This window comes from Salvelinus namaycush, chromosome 36 (genome assembly GCF_016432855.1).
Source record: "Salvelinus namaycush isolate Seneca chromosome 36, SaNama_1.0, whole genome shotgun sequence".
Taxonomy (NCBI): Eukaryota; Metazoa; Chordata; class Actinopteri; order Salmoniformes; family Salmonidae; genus Salvelinus; species Salvelinus namaycush.
In genome coordinates this window covers 6,250,612-6,266,601 of record NC_052342.1, presented here as the reverse complement: position 1 = coordinate 6,266,601, position 15,990 = coordinate 6,250,612, and the positions used below count along the sequence as shown (strand labels likewise).

The following is a 15,990-nucleotide window of genomic DNA, read 5'->3' as shown; positions in this document are numbered from 1 at the left end:
ATAGACAAACTAATAACACACAAACTATTGTATTTTCTTGTCTATATTGAATACATCATTTAAACATTCACAGTGTAGGTTTGAAAAAGTATGTGATCCCCTAGGCTAATGACTTCTCCAAAAGCTAATTGGAGTCAGGAGTCAGCTAACCTGGAATCCAGTCAATGAAACAAGATTGGAGATGTTAGTTAGAGCTGCCTTGCCCTAATAAAAACACTCACAAAATTTGAGTTTGCTATTCACAAGAAGCTTTGCCTGATGTGAACCATGCCTCGAACAAAAGAGATCTCCGAAGACTTAAGATTAAGAATTGTTGACTTGCATAAAGCTGGAAAGGGTTACAAAAGTATCTCTACAAGCCTTGATATTCATCAGTCCATGGTAAGAGAAATTGTCTATAAATGGAGAAAGTTCAGCACTGTTGCTACTCTCCCTAGGAGTGGCCGTCCTGCAAAGATGACTGCAAGAGCACAGCGCAAAATGCTCAATGAGGTTAAGAAGCATCCTAGAGTGTCAGCTAAAGACTTAAATAAATCTCTGGAACCTGCTAACATCTCTGTTGACGAGTCTACGATACGTTAAACACTAAACAAGAAGGGTGTTCATGGGAGGACACCACGGAAGAAGTCACTGCTGTCCTAAAAAAACATTGCTGCACGTCTGAAGTTTGAAAATGTGCACCTGGATGTTCCACAGCACTACTGGCAAAATATTCTGTGGACAGATGAAACTACAGTTGCGTTGTTTGGAAGGAACACACAACACTATGTGAGGAGAAAAAAGAAAAAACATCAAAACTTCATCCCAACTGTAAAGTATGGTGGAGGGAGCATCATGGTTTGGGGCTGCTTTGCTTCCTCAGGGCCTGGACAGCTTGCTATCATCAACGGGAAAATGAATTCCCAAGTTTATCAAGACATTTTGCAGGAGAATGTTAGGCTATCTGTCCACCAATTGAAGCTCAACAGGAGTTGGGTGACGCAACAGGACAACGACCCAAAACACAGAAGTAAATCAACAACAGAATGGCTTCAACAGAAGAAAATACGCCTTCTGGAGTGGCCCAGTCAGAGTCCTGACCTCAACTCGATTGAGATGGTGTGGCATGACCTCAAGAGAGCAGTCCACACCAGACATCCCAAGAGTATTGCTGACCTTTGTAAAGAGGAATGGTCCAAAATTCCTCCTGACCGTTGTGCAGGTCTGATACGCAACTACAGAAAACGTTTGGTTGAGGTTATTGCTGCCAAAGGAGGGTCAACCAGTTATTATACTTTTTCCACCCTGCACTATGATTGTTTAAACTGTGTGTTCAATAAAGACATGAAAACATATAATTGTTTGTGTGTAATTAGTTTAAGCAGACTGTTTGTCTATTGTTGTGACCTAGATGAAGATCAGAACAAATTGGATGACCAATGACCAGTAAAGTGTGTATGGGTACATAGCCCATCTTTTTCTTTCCATCTTGGGATTTTATAAACGTTTTACCTGTAGCCTATAGGATCTCATTATGCATTCCTCTAGCTGAATTTCTTTTTTTGTTGTTGTAGACACTCATTGTAACCGCAATGTGTTCTTTTACCCCATTTCACAACCCCCTTTTACCCCATTGCTTTTTTTTTTTTTTTTTTTGAAATCCAGGTATTTCCAAAGGGTTCACATACTTTTTCTTGCCACTGTATACACTACCGTTCATAAGTTTGGGGTCACTTAGAAATGTCCTTGTTTTGAAAGAAAATCAACATTTTTGTCCATTAAAATAACATCAAATTGATCAGAAATACAGTGTAGACATTGTTAATGTTGTAAATTACTATTGTAGCTGGTGAAACGGCTGATGTTTAATGGAATATCTACACAGACGTACACAGGGCCATTATCAGCAACCATCACCCTGTGTTCCAATGGCACATTGTGTTACCTAATCCAAGTTGATTATTTTAAAAGGCTAATTGATCATTAGAAAACCCTTTTGCAATTATGTTAGCACAGCTTAAAACGGTTGTGCTGATTAAAGAAGCAATAAAACTGTCCTTATTTCGACTAGTTGAGTATCTGGAGCATCAGCATTTGTGGGTTCGATTACAGGCTCAAAATGGCCAGAAACAAAGCACTTTCTTCTGAAACGCGTCAGTCTATTCTTGTTCTGAGAAATGAAGGCTATTCCATGCGAGAAATTGCCAAGAAACTAAAGATATCGTACAACGCTGTGTATCACTCCCTTCACAGAACAGCTCAAACTGGCTCTAACCAGAATAGAAAGAGGAGTGGGAGGTCCCGATGCACAACTGAGCAAGAGGACAAGTACATTAGAGTGTCTAGTTTGAGAAACAGACACCTCACAAGTCCTCAACTGGCAGCTTCATTAAATAGATGCAAAGAAATAGCCATATCTCAGACAGGCCAATAAAAATAATTATTCTACAAAGTAGAAAATAGTAAAAATAAAGACAAACCCTTGAATGAGTAGGTGTGTACAAACTTTTGACTGGTACTGTATAAATATATAAATATATATATATATATACACACAGTTGAAGTCGGAAGTTTACATACACCTTAGCCAAATACATTTAAACTCAGTTTTTCACAATTCCTGACATTTAATCAGAGTAAAAATTCCCTGTCTTAGGTCAGATAGGATCGCCACTTTATTTTAAGAATGTGAAATGTCAGAATAATAGTAGAGAGAATTATTTATTTAAGGTTTTATTTCTTTCATCACATTCCCAGTGGGTCAGAAGTTTACGTTCACTCAATTAGTATTTGGTAGCATTGCCTTTAAATTGTTTAACTTGGGTCAAACCTTTCAGGTAGCCTTCCACAAGCTTCCCACAATAAGTTGGGTGAATTTTGGCCCATACCTCCTGACAGAGCTGGTGTAACCGAGTCAGGTTTGTAGGCCTTCTTGCTCGCACATGCTTTTTCAGTTATGCCCACAAATGTTCTATAGGATTGAGGTCAGGGCTTTGTGATGGCCACTCCAGTACCTTGACTTTGTTGTCCTTAAGCCATTTTGCCACAACTTTGGAAGTATGCTTGGGGTCACTGTCCATTTGGAAGACCCATTTGCGATCAAGCTTTAACTTCCTGACTGATGTCTTGAGATGTTGCTTCAATATATCCACATAATTTTCCAACCTCATGATGCCATCTATTTTGTGAAGTGCACCAGTCCCTCCTGCAGCAAAGCACCCCACAACATGATGCTGCTACCCCCGTGCTTCACGGTTGGGATGGTGTTCTTAGGCTTGCAAGCCTCCCCCTTTTTCCTCCAAACATAACGATATTCATTATGGCCAAACAGTTCTATTTTTGTTTCATCAGACCAGAGGACATTTCTACAAAAAGTACAATCATTGTCCCCATGTGCAGTTGCAAACCGTAGTCTGGCTTTTTTATGGCGGTTTTGGAGCAATGGCTTCTTCCTTGCTGAGCGGTCTTTCAGTTTATGTCGATATAGGACTCGTTTTACTGTGGATATAGATACTTTTTTTTGTACCTGTTTCCTCCAGCATCTTCACAAGGTCTTTTGCTGTTGTTCTGGGATTGATTTGCAATTTTCACACCAAAGTACGTTCATCTCTAGGAGACAGAACGCGTCTCCTTCCTGAGCGGTATGACGGCTGCGTGGTCCCATGGTGTTTATAATTGCATACTATTGTTTGTACAGATGAACGTGGTACCTTCAGGCGTTTGGAAATTGCTCCCAAGGATGAACGAGACTTGTGGAGGTTTCCAATTTTTTTTCTGAGGTCTTGGCTGATTTCTTTTGATTTTCCCATGATGTCAAGCGAAGATGCACTGAGTTTGAAGGAAGGCCTTGAAATTAGAGGTCGACCGATTATAATTTTTCAATGCCGATACCGATACCGATTATTGGAGGACCAAAAAAACGAGCCTACCATCGCTCAGTCAGACTGCTCTATCAAATCATAGACTTAGTTATAACATAATAACACACAGAAATACGAGCCTTAGGTCATTAATATGGTCGAATCTGGAAACTATCATCTCGAAAACAAGACGTTTATTCTTTCAGTGAAATACGGAACCGTTCCGTATTTTATCTAACGGGTGGCATCCATAAGTCTAAATATTCCTGTTACATTGCACAACCTTCAATGTTATGTCATAATTACGTAAAATTCTGGCAAATTAGGCGGCCCAAACGGTTGCATATACCCTGACTCTGCGTTCAATGAACGCAAGAGAAGTGACACAATTTCACCTGGTTAATATTGCCTGCTAACCTGGATTTCATTTAGCAAAATATGCAGGTTTAAAAATATGTACTTCTGTGTATTGATTTTAAGAAAGGCATTGATGTTTATGGTTAGGTACAGTCGTGCAACGATTGTGCTTTTTTCGCAAATGCGCTTTTGTTAAATCATCCCCCATTTGGCGAAGTTGGCTGTCTTTGTTAGGAAGAAATAGTCTTAACAGAGTTCGCAACGAGCCAGGTTAGCAGGCAATATTAACGAAATATGCAGGTTTAAAAATATATACTTGTGTATATATTTAGCCTCCCTGGTGGCGCAGTGGTCTAGGGCACTGCATCGCAGTGCTAGCTGCGCCACCAGAGTCTCTGGGTTCGCGCCCAGGCTGGGCTGAGTTCGCGCCCAGGCTCTGTCGCAGCCGGCCGCAACCGGGAGGTCCGTGGGGCGACGCACAATTGGCATAGCGTCGTCCGGGTTAGGGAGGGTTTGGCCGGTAGGGATATCCTTGTCTCAGTATGTAAAAATGTAATAAAATGTATGCACTCTACTGTAAGTCGCTCTGGATAAGAGCATCTGCTAAATGACTAAAATGTAATGTAATGTGTATTGATTTTAAGAAAGGCATTGATGTTTATGGTTAGGTACACATTGGAGCAAGACAGTCCTTTTTCGCGAATACGCACCGTATCGATTATATGCAACGCAGGACACGCTAGATAAACTAGTAATATCATCAACCATGTGTAGTTAACTAGTGATTATGATTGATTGATTGTTTTTTATAAGATAAGTTTAATGCTAGCTAGCAACTTACCTTGGCTTCTTACTGCATTCGCGTAACAGGCAGTCTCCTCGTGGAGTGCAATGTAATCAGGTGGTTAGAGCGTTGGACTAGTTAACTGTAATGTTGCAAGATTGAATCCCCGAGCTGACAAGGTAAAAATCTGTCATTCTGCCCCTGAACAAGGCAGTTAACCCACCGTTCCTAGGCCGTCATTGAAAATAAGAATGTGTTCTTAACTGACTTGCCTAGTTAAATAAAGGATAAATAAAGGTGTAATTCTTAAAAATAAAATAAAACATCGGCCAAATCGGTGTCCAAAAATACAGATTTCCGATTGTTATGAAAACTTGAAATCGGCCCTAATTAATCGGCCGTTCCGATTAATCGGTCGACCTCTACTTGAAATACATCCACAGGTACACCTCCAATTGACTCAAATGATGTCAGTTTTCCTATCAGAAGCTTCAAAAGCAATGACATCATTTTCTGGATTTTTCCAAGCTGTTTAAAGCACAGTCAACTTAGTGTACGTAAACTTCTGACCCACTGGAATTGTGATACAGTGAATTATAAGTGAAATAATCTGTATGTAAACAATTGTTGGAAAAATTACTTGTGTCATGCACAAAGTAGATGTCTTAACCGACTTACCAAAACTATAGTTTGTTAACAAGACATTTGTGGAGTGGGTGAAAAACGAGTTTTAAGGGCCTCCCGGGTGGCGCAGTGGTCTAGGGCACTGCATCGCAGTGCTAGCTGCGCCACCAGAGTCTCTGGGTTCGCGCCCAGGCTCTGTCGCAGCCGGCCGCGACCGGGAGGTCCGTGGGGCGACGCACAATTGGGCTAGCGTCGTCCGGGTTAGGGAGGGTTTGGCCGGTAGGGATATCCTTGTCTCATCGCGCTCCAGCGACTCCTGTGGCGGGCCGGGCGCAGTGCGCGCTAACCAAGGGGGCCAGGTGCACGGTGTTTCCTCCGACACATTGGTGCGGCTGGCTTCCGGGTTGGAGGCGCGCTGTGTTAAGAAGCAGTGCGGCTTGGTTGGGTTGTGCTTCGGAGGACGCGTGGCTTTCGACCTTCGTCTCTCCCGAGCCCGTACGGGAGTTGTAGCGATGAGACAAGATAGTAATTACTAGCGATTGGATACCACGAAAATTGGGGAGAAAAGGGGAAAAAAAATTAAAAATTAAAAAATTTGAAAAACGAGTTTTAATGACTCCAACCTAAGTCTATGTAAACTTCCGACTTCAACTGTGTATATATATATGTATATGAATATGTAAATATGTATGTATGTGTGTGTGTGTGTGTGTTTTCTTACTCAAACCACCCTGTACTAAACAGTTTACCACATTATGTAAAGTTGAAAAAGCCTTGAGCCAACTTTCTTTCAACTAAGCTTACAGTTAAATAACACACAGTGCAATACAAGTAGGTATGTAGTGGATAGGTACAGTATATAAACGTTTGAGTTGGCCATTACTGACCTGTATACACCTGTATAGTGAGTTGATGATGTTCAATGATTAGTCATAAACTGTCGTTTAGACAATATTACTGTTTTTGGGATGAGTCATAAGGCTTGTTGCTTCCTTTCTCCTCTACAGAGATGAGGACATGCAGAGTCTGGCCAGTCTGATGAGCCTGAAGCAGAGTGACATCGGCAACCTGGATGACTTCAACGATAGTGACGAGGAAGAGGGCGGAAGAAGAGCCAGCATCGGAGCCAGCATGGGAGCCGCAACTCCCGTCACAGGTAGTGGTCTCAGCAGACATTACACAAGTCATCAGTGTTTTCATGTTCCGAGATCTAGTCTAGGCTTAGAGAAAATGTGTCAGAGACAGAGACACTCAAAATGCTCTGGTCTGGAATACTGCCATGCTGATAAATACAGTAGCTATATACTAATCTTGCATACACAATGAAAAAACACAAGTCTACTTATCCACTTCATCTGACAGTGATGCATATACAGTTGAAGTCAGAAGTTTAAATACACCATTAACCAAATACATTTAAACTCAGTTTTTCACAATTCCTGACATTTAATCCGAGTAAAAATTCCCTGTCTTAGGTCAGTTAGGATCGCCACTTTATTTTAATAATGTGAAATGTCAGAATAATAGTAGAGAGAATTATTTATTTCAGCTTTTATTTATTTCATCACATTCCAAGTGGGTCAGAAGTTTACATACACTCAATTAGTATTTGGTAGCATTGCCTTTAAATTGTTTAACTTGGGTCAAACGTTTCAGGTAGTCTTCCACAAGCTTCCCACAATAAGTTGGGTGAATTTTGGCCCATTTCTACTGACAGAGCTGGTGTAACAGTCAGGTTTGTAGGCCTCCTTGCTCGCACACGCTTTTTCAGTTCTACCCACAAATGTTCTATGGGATTGAGGTCAGGGCCTTGTGATGGCCACTCCAATACCTTGACTTTGTTGTCCTTAAGCCATTTTGCCACAACTTTGGAAGTATGCTTGGGATCACTGTCCATTTGGAAGACCCATTTGCGACCAAGCTTTAAGTTCCTGACTGATGTCTTGAGATGTTGCTTCAATATATCCACCTAATTTTCCATTCTCATGATGCCATCTATTTTGTGAAGTGCACCAGTCCCTCCTGCAGCAAAGCACTCCCACAACATGATGCTGCCACCCCAGTGCTTCACGGTTGGGATGGTGTTCTTCGGCTTGCAAGCCTCCCCTTTTTCCTCCAAACATAACGATGGTCATTATGGCCAAACAGTTCTATTTTTGTTTCATCAGACCAGAGGACATTTCTCCAAAAAGTACGATCTTTGTCCCCATGTGCAGTTGCAAACCGTAGTCTGGCTTTTTTATGGCGGTTTTGGAGAAGTGGCTACTTCCTTGCTGAGCGACCTTTCAGGTTATGTCGATATAGGACTTGTTTTACTGTGGATATAGATACTTTTGAACCTGTTTCCTCCAGCATCTTCACAAGGTCATTTGCTGTTGTTCTGGGATTGATTTGCAATTTTCACACCAAAGTACGTTCATCTCTAGGAGACAGAACGCGTCTCCTTCCGAAGCGGTATGACGGCTGCATGGTCCCATGGTGTTTATACTTGTGTACTATTATTTGTACAGATGAACGTGGTACCTTCATGTGTTTGGAAATTTCTCCCAAGGATGAACGAGACTTGTGGAGGTCTCCAATTGTTTTTCTTTGATTTTCTCATGATGTCAAGCGAAGAGGCGCTGAGTTTGAAGGTAGGCCTTGAAATACATCCACAGGTACACCTCCAATTGACTCAAAAGATGTCAATTAGCCTATCAGAAGCTTCTAAAGCCATGACATCATTTTCTGGATTTTTCCAAGCTGTTTAAAGGCACAGTCAATTTAGTGTATGTAAACTTCTGACCCACTGGAATTGTGATACAGTGAAATAATCTGTCTGTAAACAGTTGTTGGAAAAATTACTAGTGTCATGCACAAAGTAGATGTCCTAACCGACTTGCCAAAACTATAGTTTGTTAACAAGAAATTTGTGGAGTGGTTGAAAAACGAGTTTTAATGACTCCAACATAAGTGTATGTAAACTTCCGACTTCAACTGTAGTAACAGGTAAACAAAACTGTCATAGGAGATGTTTACTTTGCACATATGATTGCCAGCCATATGAGGTGTGACAATTCTATTTTAAGCATTTATGTTTAAAAACATTGCTCAATACACCGGCATAACATGTTGCTCCACTCTCCAGCTTCACACCAATGTCTCAACTACGGTGGCCCAATTTCCCTGTTCTACATTTTCCCTTTCAAATGTATGAATGCCAAGAAACTCTCTTTCCACGCCAAGCTTCCCTTTCCATAGTATATCAATTGAATTTCCTTCCTTTTCTTTCCTTTTCCTTTAATTTAATATGTTCCTTCCTTCCTTCCTTCCTTCTACTTTGAAAGCTTCCACAAGGAGAATACGTGATCAGGCATGGAGACCTGTGATTGACCCAGAGGCCACAGGTAACTTCCTGTTTCCTCCCCTGCTCCCACCTCCTCTGAATCCTGATTGGCCTTTTTCCCCTATCCCTTCTCCTTCTATATAACATCCCATCCCTCATTTGAAATTATGATATTCATGGCTTATAAGCATTTGTCTAAATATTGATCATCAACCTATATACATAATTTGTATGGTTTGATGAATCATATTTATTAAACCGAATGGATATTAGCCAATTAGGTTTCAAATGAAGTTGTATACCTCATTACATTCTCATATTTAATCAGATACTCTCCGCAAGGGTAAATTAAGCAAACAAATGACCAGTCGTTTAAATCACTGTTTGAAGTGATGGAATCTGATAGATGTTAAAATGTATGGTTACACAATACGGAGTCCTAAGGTGTCCATAGGAGCTGAGCTTTTTCTTTTAAATTCTTCTCATGTACAGTATCAAATGTACTGTAATTAAACTGTGGGACTGAATGCTGGGGCCTAACCAGGAATTCTTGTCCCTGGCACATAGAAATGGGAGTAGGGTTTAATCATTGATAATGAAGAGTTACAGTAAGAAAGAAACGGTAATTCGAGCAACTGTACAGTTTGACTGTATGGTATGAGTATCCGAGTACTATCACTCTCCATTGCTTATATTCTTTCAATCTTCCCCTCTTCCCTTTTCTCACTTCCTCTTCCCTTCTGTTTTCACTTCTGTTTCCCCTCCTCTCTTCTCTTCTCTTCCTCAACTGAATCTCACTTATCTTCTCATCTCTTTGGTCCATTTTTCTACACCACTTTCTCTCTCTACTTTCCCTGCCATTCTATTCTGTTCTCTCCTGCATCTGTCCTCCCTTTTATCCTTTGCTCCTACTCTCTTTTCCATCTTCCTCCTTTTTCTGCCCATCGCCTCCCCTCCCACCACGTCCTCATCTCTCACCCAGCTGCCAGTAAGATGGATTGGAGTAGCTCATCTGGCACTGTGTCTACCATCTCACATCTGTCACGCCCCCCTCTGCCCGTACCCCTCGACCCCTCCGCCCTGCCTCCCGCCCCTGCCGCCCGCTCCCGACTCACCACTGGCCCCGCGGGCACCGCTCAGCAGGCACGACCCTCCCCCTATGCCTACCAAGTGCCAGCCTTTGTCCGCGCCCACCCACCTGCACTGCCCAAAATCTTCCAGCCCGCTGCTGGCTCAGGTACTGGCAGACTGACTGACTTACAGACATCACAGTGATAAAGCTGAAATAAATCGATTTCCGGCTGAAATCCGCATAAGGTGAAACAGCGCAACTGTTCGCCCGCAGCACATTTGTTATTGTTTTGTTTTGTTTTGTTGGTGAAACGTAGGAGATGAGCATCCAGCATCGTGGGGGGGGGGAGAATCGCAGTACATACTCTGCTGTTCTATCGCACGTGCAATGACGTCTGAGGGGAAAAAAACTGTCTGTTGTTTTGAAGTTACTTTGTTGTTGTGACATCACAAACGGACGGATTACAGCTTTAATCATAGACTACACCTATTGTAATAAGTAAAAGGTCAAATAGCAGCTTTTATTCAAGGTAAGGATACCGCCGAGGGATACCCAAATGTTTGATTCTGAGTTTTGTTGTTTGGGTATTCTGTCTCACGTGAACACAGTAAAGGGGCCATTACCATGTTATGCCATGTACAGTCAGGTCCAAAATTATTGGCACCCTTGATAAAGATGGGGGAAAAAAGACTCTATAAAATAAATAATACAAATACTGAGATATATTCTATTCTCAATTTTGGGGAAATTATATTATTTTATACTAATACAATTGCTCAGAGAAAGAGATTTTGTTTAAAGCAAGTAAGCTTTTTTTTCTAAAAAAGATAAGGGTCAAAATGATTTGCACCCCTGTTTTCAATACCTTTCAATACCTCACCTTGCGAGGATAACTGCACTGAGACTTTTTCTCAAATGTTTTGAGATGGGAGACCACATTGGAAGGGATCTTAGACCATTCGTCCACACAAAACCTTTCCAGAGCCTTGATATCCTTCACCGGTGTTTATGGACTGCCTTCTTCAATTCAAACCACTGGTTTTCAATGGTTTTCAAGTCCAGAGACCTAGATGGCCATTGCAAAATGTTTTCTGTTTCAATGAACCATTTCTTTGTTGATTTTGATGTGTGCTTGGGGTTATTGTCTTCCTGGAACATCCATTTTCAGCCAAATGTCCTGGTACTGGGTAAAGTTCATGATGCCGTTGACCTTTACAAGGGCCTCAGGACCAGTGGAAGCAAAATAGCCCCATAACATCAAAGAGCCACTACCATATTTTACAGTATGTAATGGGTTCTTTTCTGCATATGCAGAACTCAGCAAACTCCAGGCGTTTACATTTGCTGGATGACGTGAAATTAGAGCTCTTTGAATTGAAGATGGCAGTCCATAAGCACAGACAAAGAGTATCAAGGATCTGGAAAGATTCTGAATGTATTCCAATGTATTCTTCAATTTCATCATTTTTGAGGGGCTGATAACGTCACGAAAATGTTGCGCGCATGGATGTGGCCAGAAGGCGTGAATAGATAGCAACAATGACAAGAAGCTGCCATATGGGGAATCGTAGGTGACTCGCTTCAGGTCATTGTATCTTGTTCTTGATACCATGTCTTGTTTTGACTGCTTTCATGTCTATGCTAATATGGCAAAAATTCGCTAGCTAACCAACAACTGTAACGATGTATTTGAGAGACAACAAGTGCTCGTTGTGCAAATGTATTTGTTTTCATAAAAAATGTGAAAATATAATTGAATATAGATGAAATTGTCAAGGCTCAGGAGAAGACCCAGATGCAGACAGTTTCAAAGTAACAAAAGTTTATTACAAAAACAGGGGGGCAGGCAAACGACGGGTCAAAGGCAGGCAGAGGTCAGTAGTCCAGAGCAGAGTCTGAAAGGTACAGAACGGCAGGCAGGCTCAGGGCAGGCAGAGGTCAGTAATTCAGGGTGGTATAACAAGGTACAAAATGACAGGCAGGCTCAGGGTCAAGGCAGGCAGAATGGTAAAAGACTGGGAAAGCTAGAAAACAGGAACTAGAGACAGGCGGGGGCACGGGAAAAAAACACTGGTTGGCTTGACGAAAAACTAAACGAACTGGCAACAGACAAACAGAGAACACAGGTATAAGTACACTGGGGATAATGGGGAAGTCGGGCGACACCTGGAGGGGGGTGGAGACAAGCACAAAGACAGGTGAAACAGATCAGGGTGTGACAGAAATATAGTTTATATGTTGTCAAGAGTCTAAGACAACCCCATCTGTTTTGCCCCAGAGATGCGTACGCGTCGCTTTTGACCAACCCGTCTATAGAAATGTATTGAAAACAGGGCTGCCAATCATTTTGACCCTTATCTTTTTTAGGAAAAAAAGTTAATTACTTGTCAAACAAACTCTCTTTCTCTGAGCAATTGTTTTAGTATAAAATAATATTAATTTCCCATTGTTTTGAGCATATATATATCTCAGTATTTGTATTATTCATTATTTACAATCTTCTTTGCTCATCTTTATCAAGGGTGCCAAACATTTTGGACCTGACTCTATCTTTCTATGGTCTGAAGCACCCCCTGCTGTTTACATCAGTAAAGCTATGGCAAGATTGGGAAAAACATGTCGACACATTCCTTGAGGAATGAACTGAATGTCCTGAATTACCTTGAGTCTCTAGACACACAGGGGTCTTGAATAATTATTTTCTCCACTGACTGAAATGCCAGGCGTTAAATGTTTATTGCAGAGATTGCCAGAGGCAATTGCTTCATTTCCATAGCAACTGCCTTAGCTCGCAGTGAATTTCTTCATCAAAGCGGTGTCATACTGTATTTATGGTTTCTGGCATTGGTCCATGACTGTTGCTAGGGAAGTGAGATCACAGTTAATAGGGCTGTTTAGTTGTGGAGTAGTTTAGTTTACTCAGGCCAGTTTCAAGAGAAAGCATGTACTTTAAAAAAAAACGTTTTTTTTTTTTACATTAAGCCATGCTGAATGACACAATTGTTCTACTCTCTGCACTGGTCAAGCTTGATTCTAATTTCTCAACCCCTCTTTACTATGCTTTCTGTTTCTCACTGTCTGCCCTCTCCCTTTTCCTTCACTCCTCTCTTTCTTCCTCCTCTACTCTCTCCTCTACCGTTTTCTCTCAGTGCCCATATCTGTAGGCCGGAGGCCCTGTGGCTTCCAGACTGACCCGGCCCTTGAACCTGCCAGTCTTGCTGAGGGCCATGTGGCCCCTGGTCTCCCCACCTTCTCTCCATCAAGACCCCTCTCAGCCTCCTTCACTGGGCCTTCCTCCTCTTCCACCTCTCCTCTCTCCTCTTCACCCTCTGCCCCATCTGTCTTTCCACCTCCCTCTTTCTCTGATATTCCACAGACAGGTACTGCATGCACAAAAATTTATGGGATAGTTTCAAGGCATTTGTCCTTCATTTCAATTTACTGCATGGATGCAATTTGTCTTTGATTCTGTAAGTTCTCTTTTGTCTGTAGTAGCTGTTCATCACCATCCTCTTTCCTTTCATCTTCTCTACCTCCACATTCTTCTTTCCATCCTCCTCTTCTCTCAGCCACCTATGCTGCTGCTCGCACCAGTGCTTGGAGACCCCAGAGCGTCCCCTCCTTCTCATCCTCCTCCTTCTCTTCCACCACTTTCGGCACCTCCCCTCCTACTTCCCAGCCCCTCCCTGTCCCCTGTCGGCCCAAAGCATACATCACCTCCCTGGCAGAGCCGGGCTCTGCCCTCACTAGGCCTACCAGCCTGCCCTCAGCCCCCGAGACAGGTACGACACAGGCACAAGGCAAAGCATATGGAGTGATTTCAGTGCCAACAGAAATTATATTTAAATTCCAACATTTTGAATTTGTATTAGGATATTGAATTTAAATGTAATATTTTTGAATTTGTAATGCATGAATTTTGTAATGCATGTAATGCATGAATTTGTCATTTAATTCATAAATTGGACTCGTATTTCCTGATTTGAAACTGAATTGAATGCATATTTAATTCAGTAAAAAAATTCAATTACAATTTAATTGAATATTCAAATTCAATATTTATATATTCAGTTTCAATATGGAAGATATTTCATTCATTGTCTGTGTATCAAGTTTAAAAACTATAATTTCAAGTTTATCAAAGTTTCATGTATTTAACTTCTCCAGTTTTCAAATTCAGTTCAGATTCAAAACCAGAGACAACATCCTGGTACTTTGCCAGCCAGGAAATGTGGAGGAGCACAGATAGAATCAAACGCTCTCTCTGGTAACCAGAAGTTTTTGGCAGTTTCTGAATTGGTTTTCTTCCTATGAATTTGGCTCTAGCTATAAGCTATTAGGACCCCATTCCTGAAAGCTTAGACTCTATGGAACATTTATTTGAATTATTTCATTATTTTATTGAACCTTTATTTAACTTGGACCTACCTTCTGTTCCCATCTATGAGGATCACAGGCCATGCAGGACATGTCAGACAGGAGTGTCACAAAAACAGCAATTTGGCTGAATAGTTGAATAGCCCTTCTAAGGATACCCTTTCCACTCCCTATTTAATATTGCTTTTGTGACTGACTGGGTTCGAACCAGGGGCTAACACAGTCTTATGACATGCAGGAGACCTGGTTCTAAACCAGTCAGTCACAAGAGCAAGATTAAATAGGGAGTGGAAAGGCTATCCTTAGAAGGGCTATTCAACTATATTCTTAAGGGGGCCAAATTGCATCTTTAAAGCATAAAAAAGCTCTTTACCTGACTCGCTTTTCAAAGATGGCTAGAAATGCACATATTTTGTGCTTTTGTAGGAAGCAACCACTCCCCCATTGTTGACTAGAAATTTGCTATACAGTGGCTTGCGAAAGTATTCACCCCCCTTGGCATTTTTCCTATATGTTGCCTTACAACCTGGAATTAAAATAGATTTTTGGGGGGTTTGTATCATTTGATTCACACAACATGTCTACCACTTTGAAGATGCAAAATATTTTTTTATTGTGAAACAAACAAGAAATAAGACAAAAAAATGAGAACTTGAGCGTGCATAACTATTCACCCCCCCCCCCCCCCAAAATCAATACTTTGTAGAGCCACCCTTTGCAGCAATTACAGCTGCAAGTCTCTTGAGGTATGTCTCTATAAGCTTGGCACATCTTTTGCCCATTCTTCAAGGCAAAACTGCTCCAGCTCCTTCAAGTTGGATGGGCTCCGCTGGTGTACATCAATCTTGTAATGCGATGCTACTGGCGGCAGAGAAGTCAGGCGCAGGAGAGCGGAAACTGATTTACAGCGGTTGTGTTTAATAACCATAAACCACCGTCATCAGAATAATACCAAATAAAAGGGTCAAACAAAAACTTGTTAATACCAGCATACCGTGCACAGGCAATACAAAAAACAACTAAGGACAAGGACATGGGGGGGGAACAGAGGGTTAAATACACAACATGTAATTGATGGAATTGGAACCAGGTGTGATGTAAGACAAGACAAAATCAATGGAAAATGAAAAGTGGATCGGTGATGGCTAGAAGGTCGGTGACGTCGACCGCCGAACGCCGCCCGAACAAGGAGAGGGACAAACTTTGGCGGAAGTCGTGACAAATCTTTAAGTCATGCCACAGATTCTCAACTGGATTGAGGTCTGGCCTTTGACTAGGCTATTCCAAGACATTTAAATGTTTCCACTTAAACCACTCAAGTGTTGCTTTAGCAGTATGCTTAGGGTCATTGTCCTGCTGGAAAGTGAACCTCCGTCCCAGTCTCAAATCTCTGGAGGACTGAAACAGGTTTCCCTCAACAATTTCCCTGTATTTAGCGCCAGCCATCATTCCTTCTGACCAGTTCTGACCAGTTTCCCAGTCCCTGCCGATGAAAAACATCCCCACAGCATGATGCTGCCACCACATGCTTCACTGTGGGGATGGTGTTCTCGGGGTGATAAGAGGTGTTGGGTTTGCGCCAGACATAGCATTTTCCTTGATGGCCAAAAAG

The 15,990-nt window shown here is 41.7% G+C and overlaps 1 protein-coding gene across 4 annotated transcripts in view; it reads left to right on the top strand.

The window, feature by feature from the left end:
- Positions 1–15,990, top strand: part of LOC120030175 (EH domain-binding protein 1-like protein 1) — a 64,522-nt gene that overhangs the window by 11,045 nt on the left and 37,487 nt on the right. For 2 of the 4 annotated variants that reach the window (XM_038975521.1, XM_038975518.1), the window contains exons 6-8: positions 6,612–6,760; positions 8,931–8,990; positions 9,912–10,166. In XM_038975521.1, coding sequence (XP_038831449.1) covers positions 6,612–6,760; positions 8,931–8,990; positions 9,912–10,166 — 464 coding nt within the window. The remainder of the gene's footprint in view (positions 1–6,611; positions 6,761–8,930; positions 8,991–9,911; positions 10,167–15,990) is intronic. The other 2 variants (XM_038975519.1, XM_038975520.1) reach the window with 2 other exon arrangements.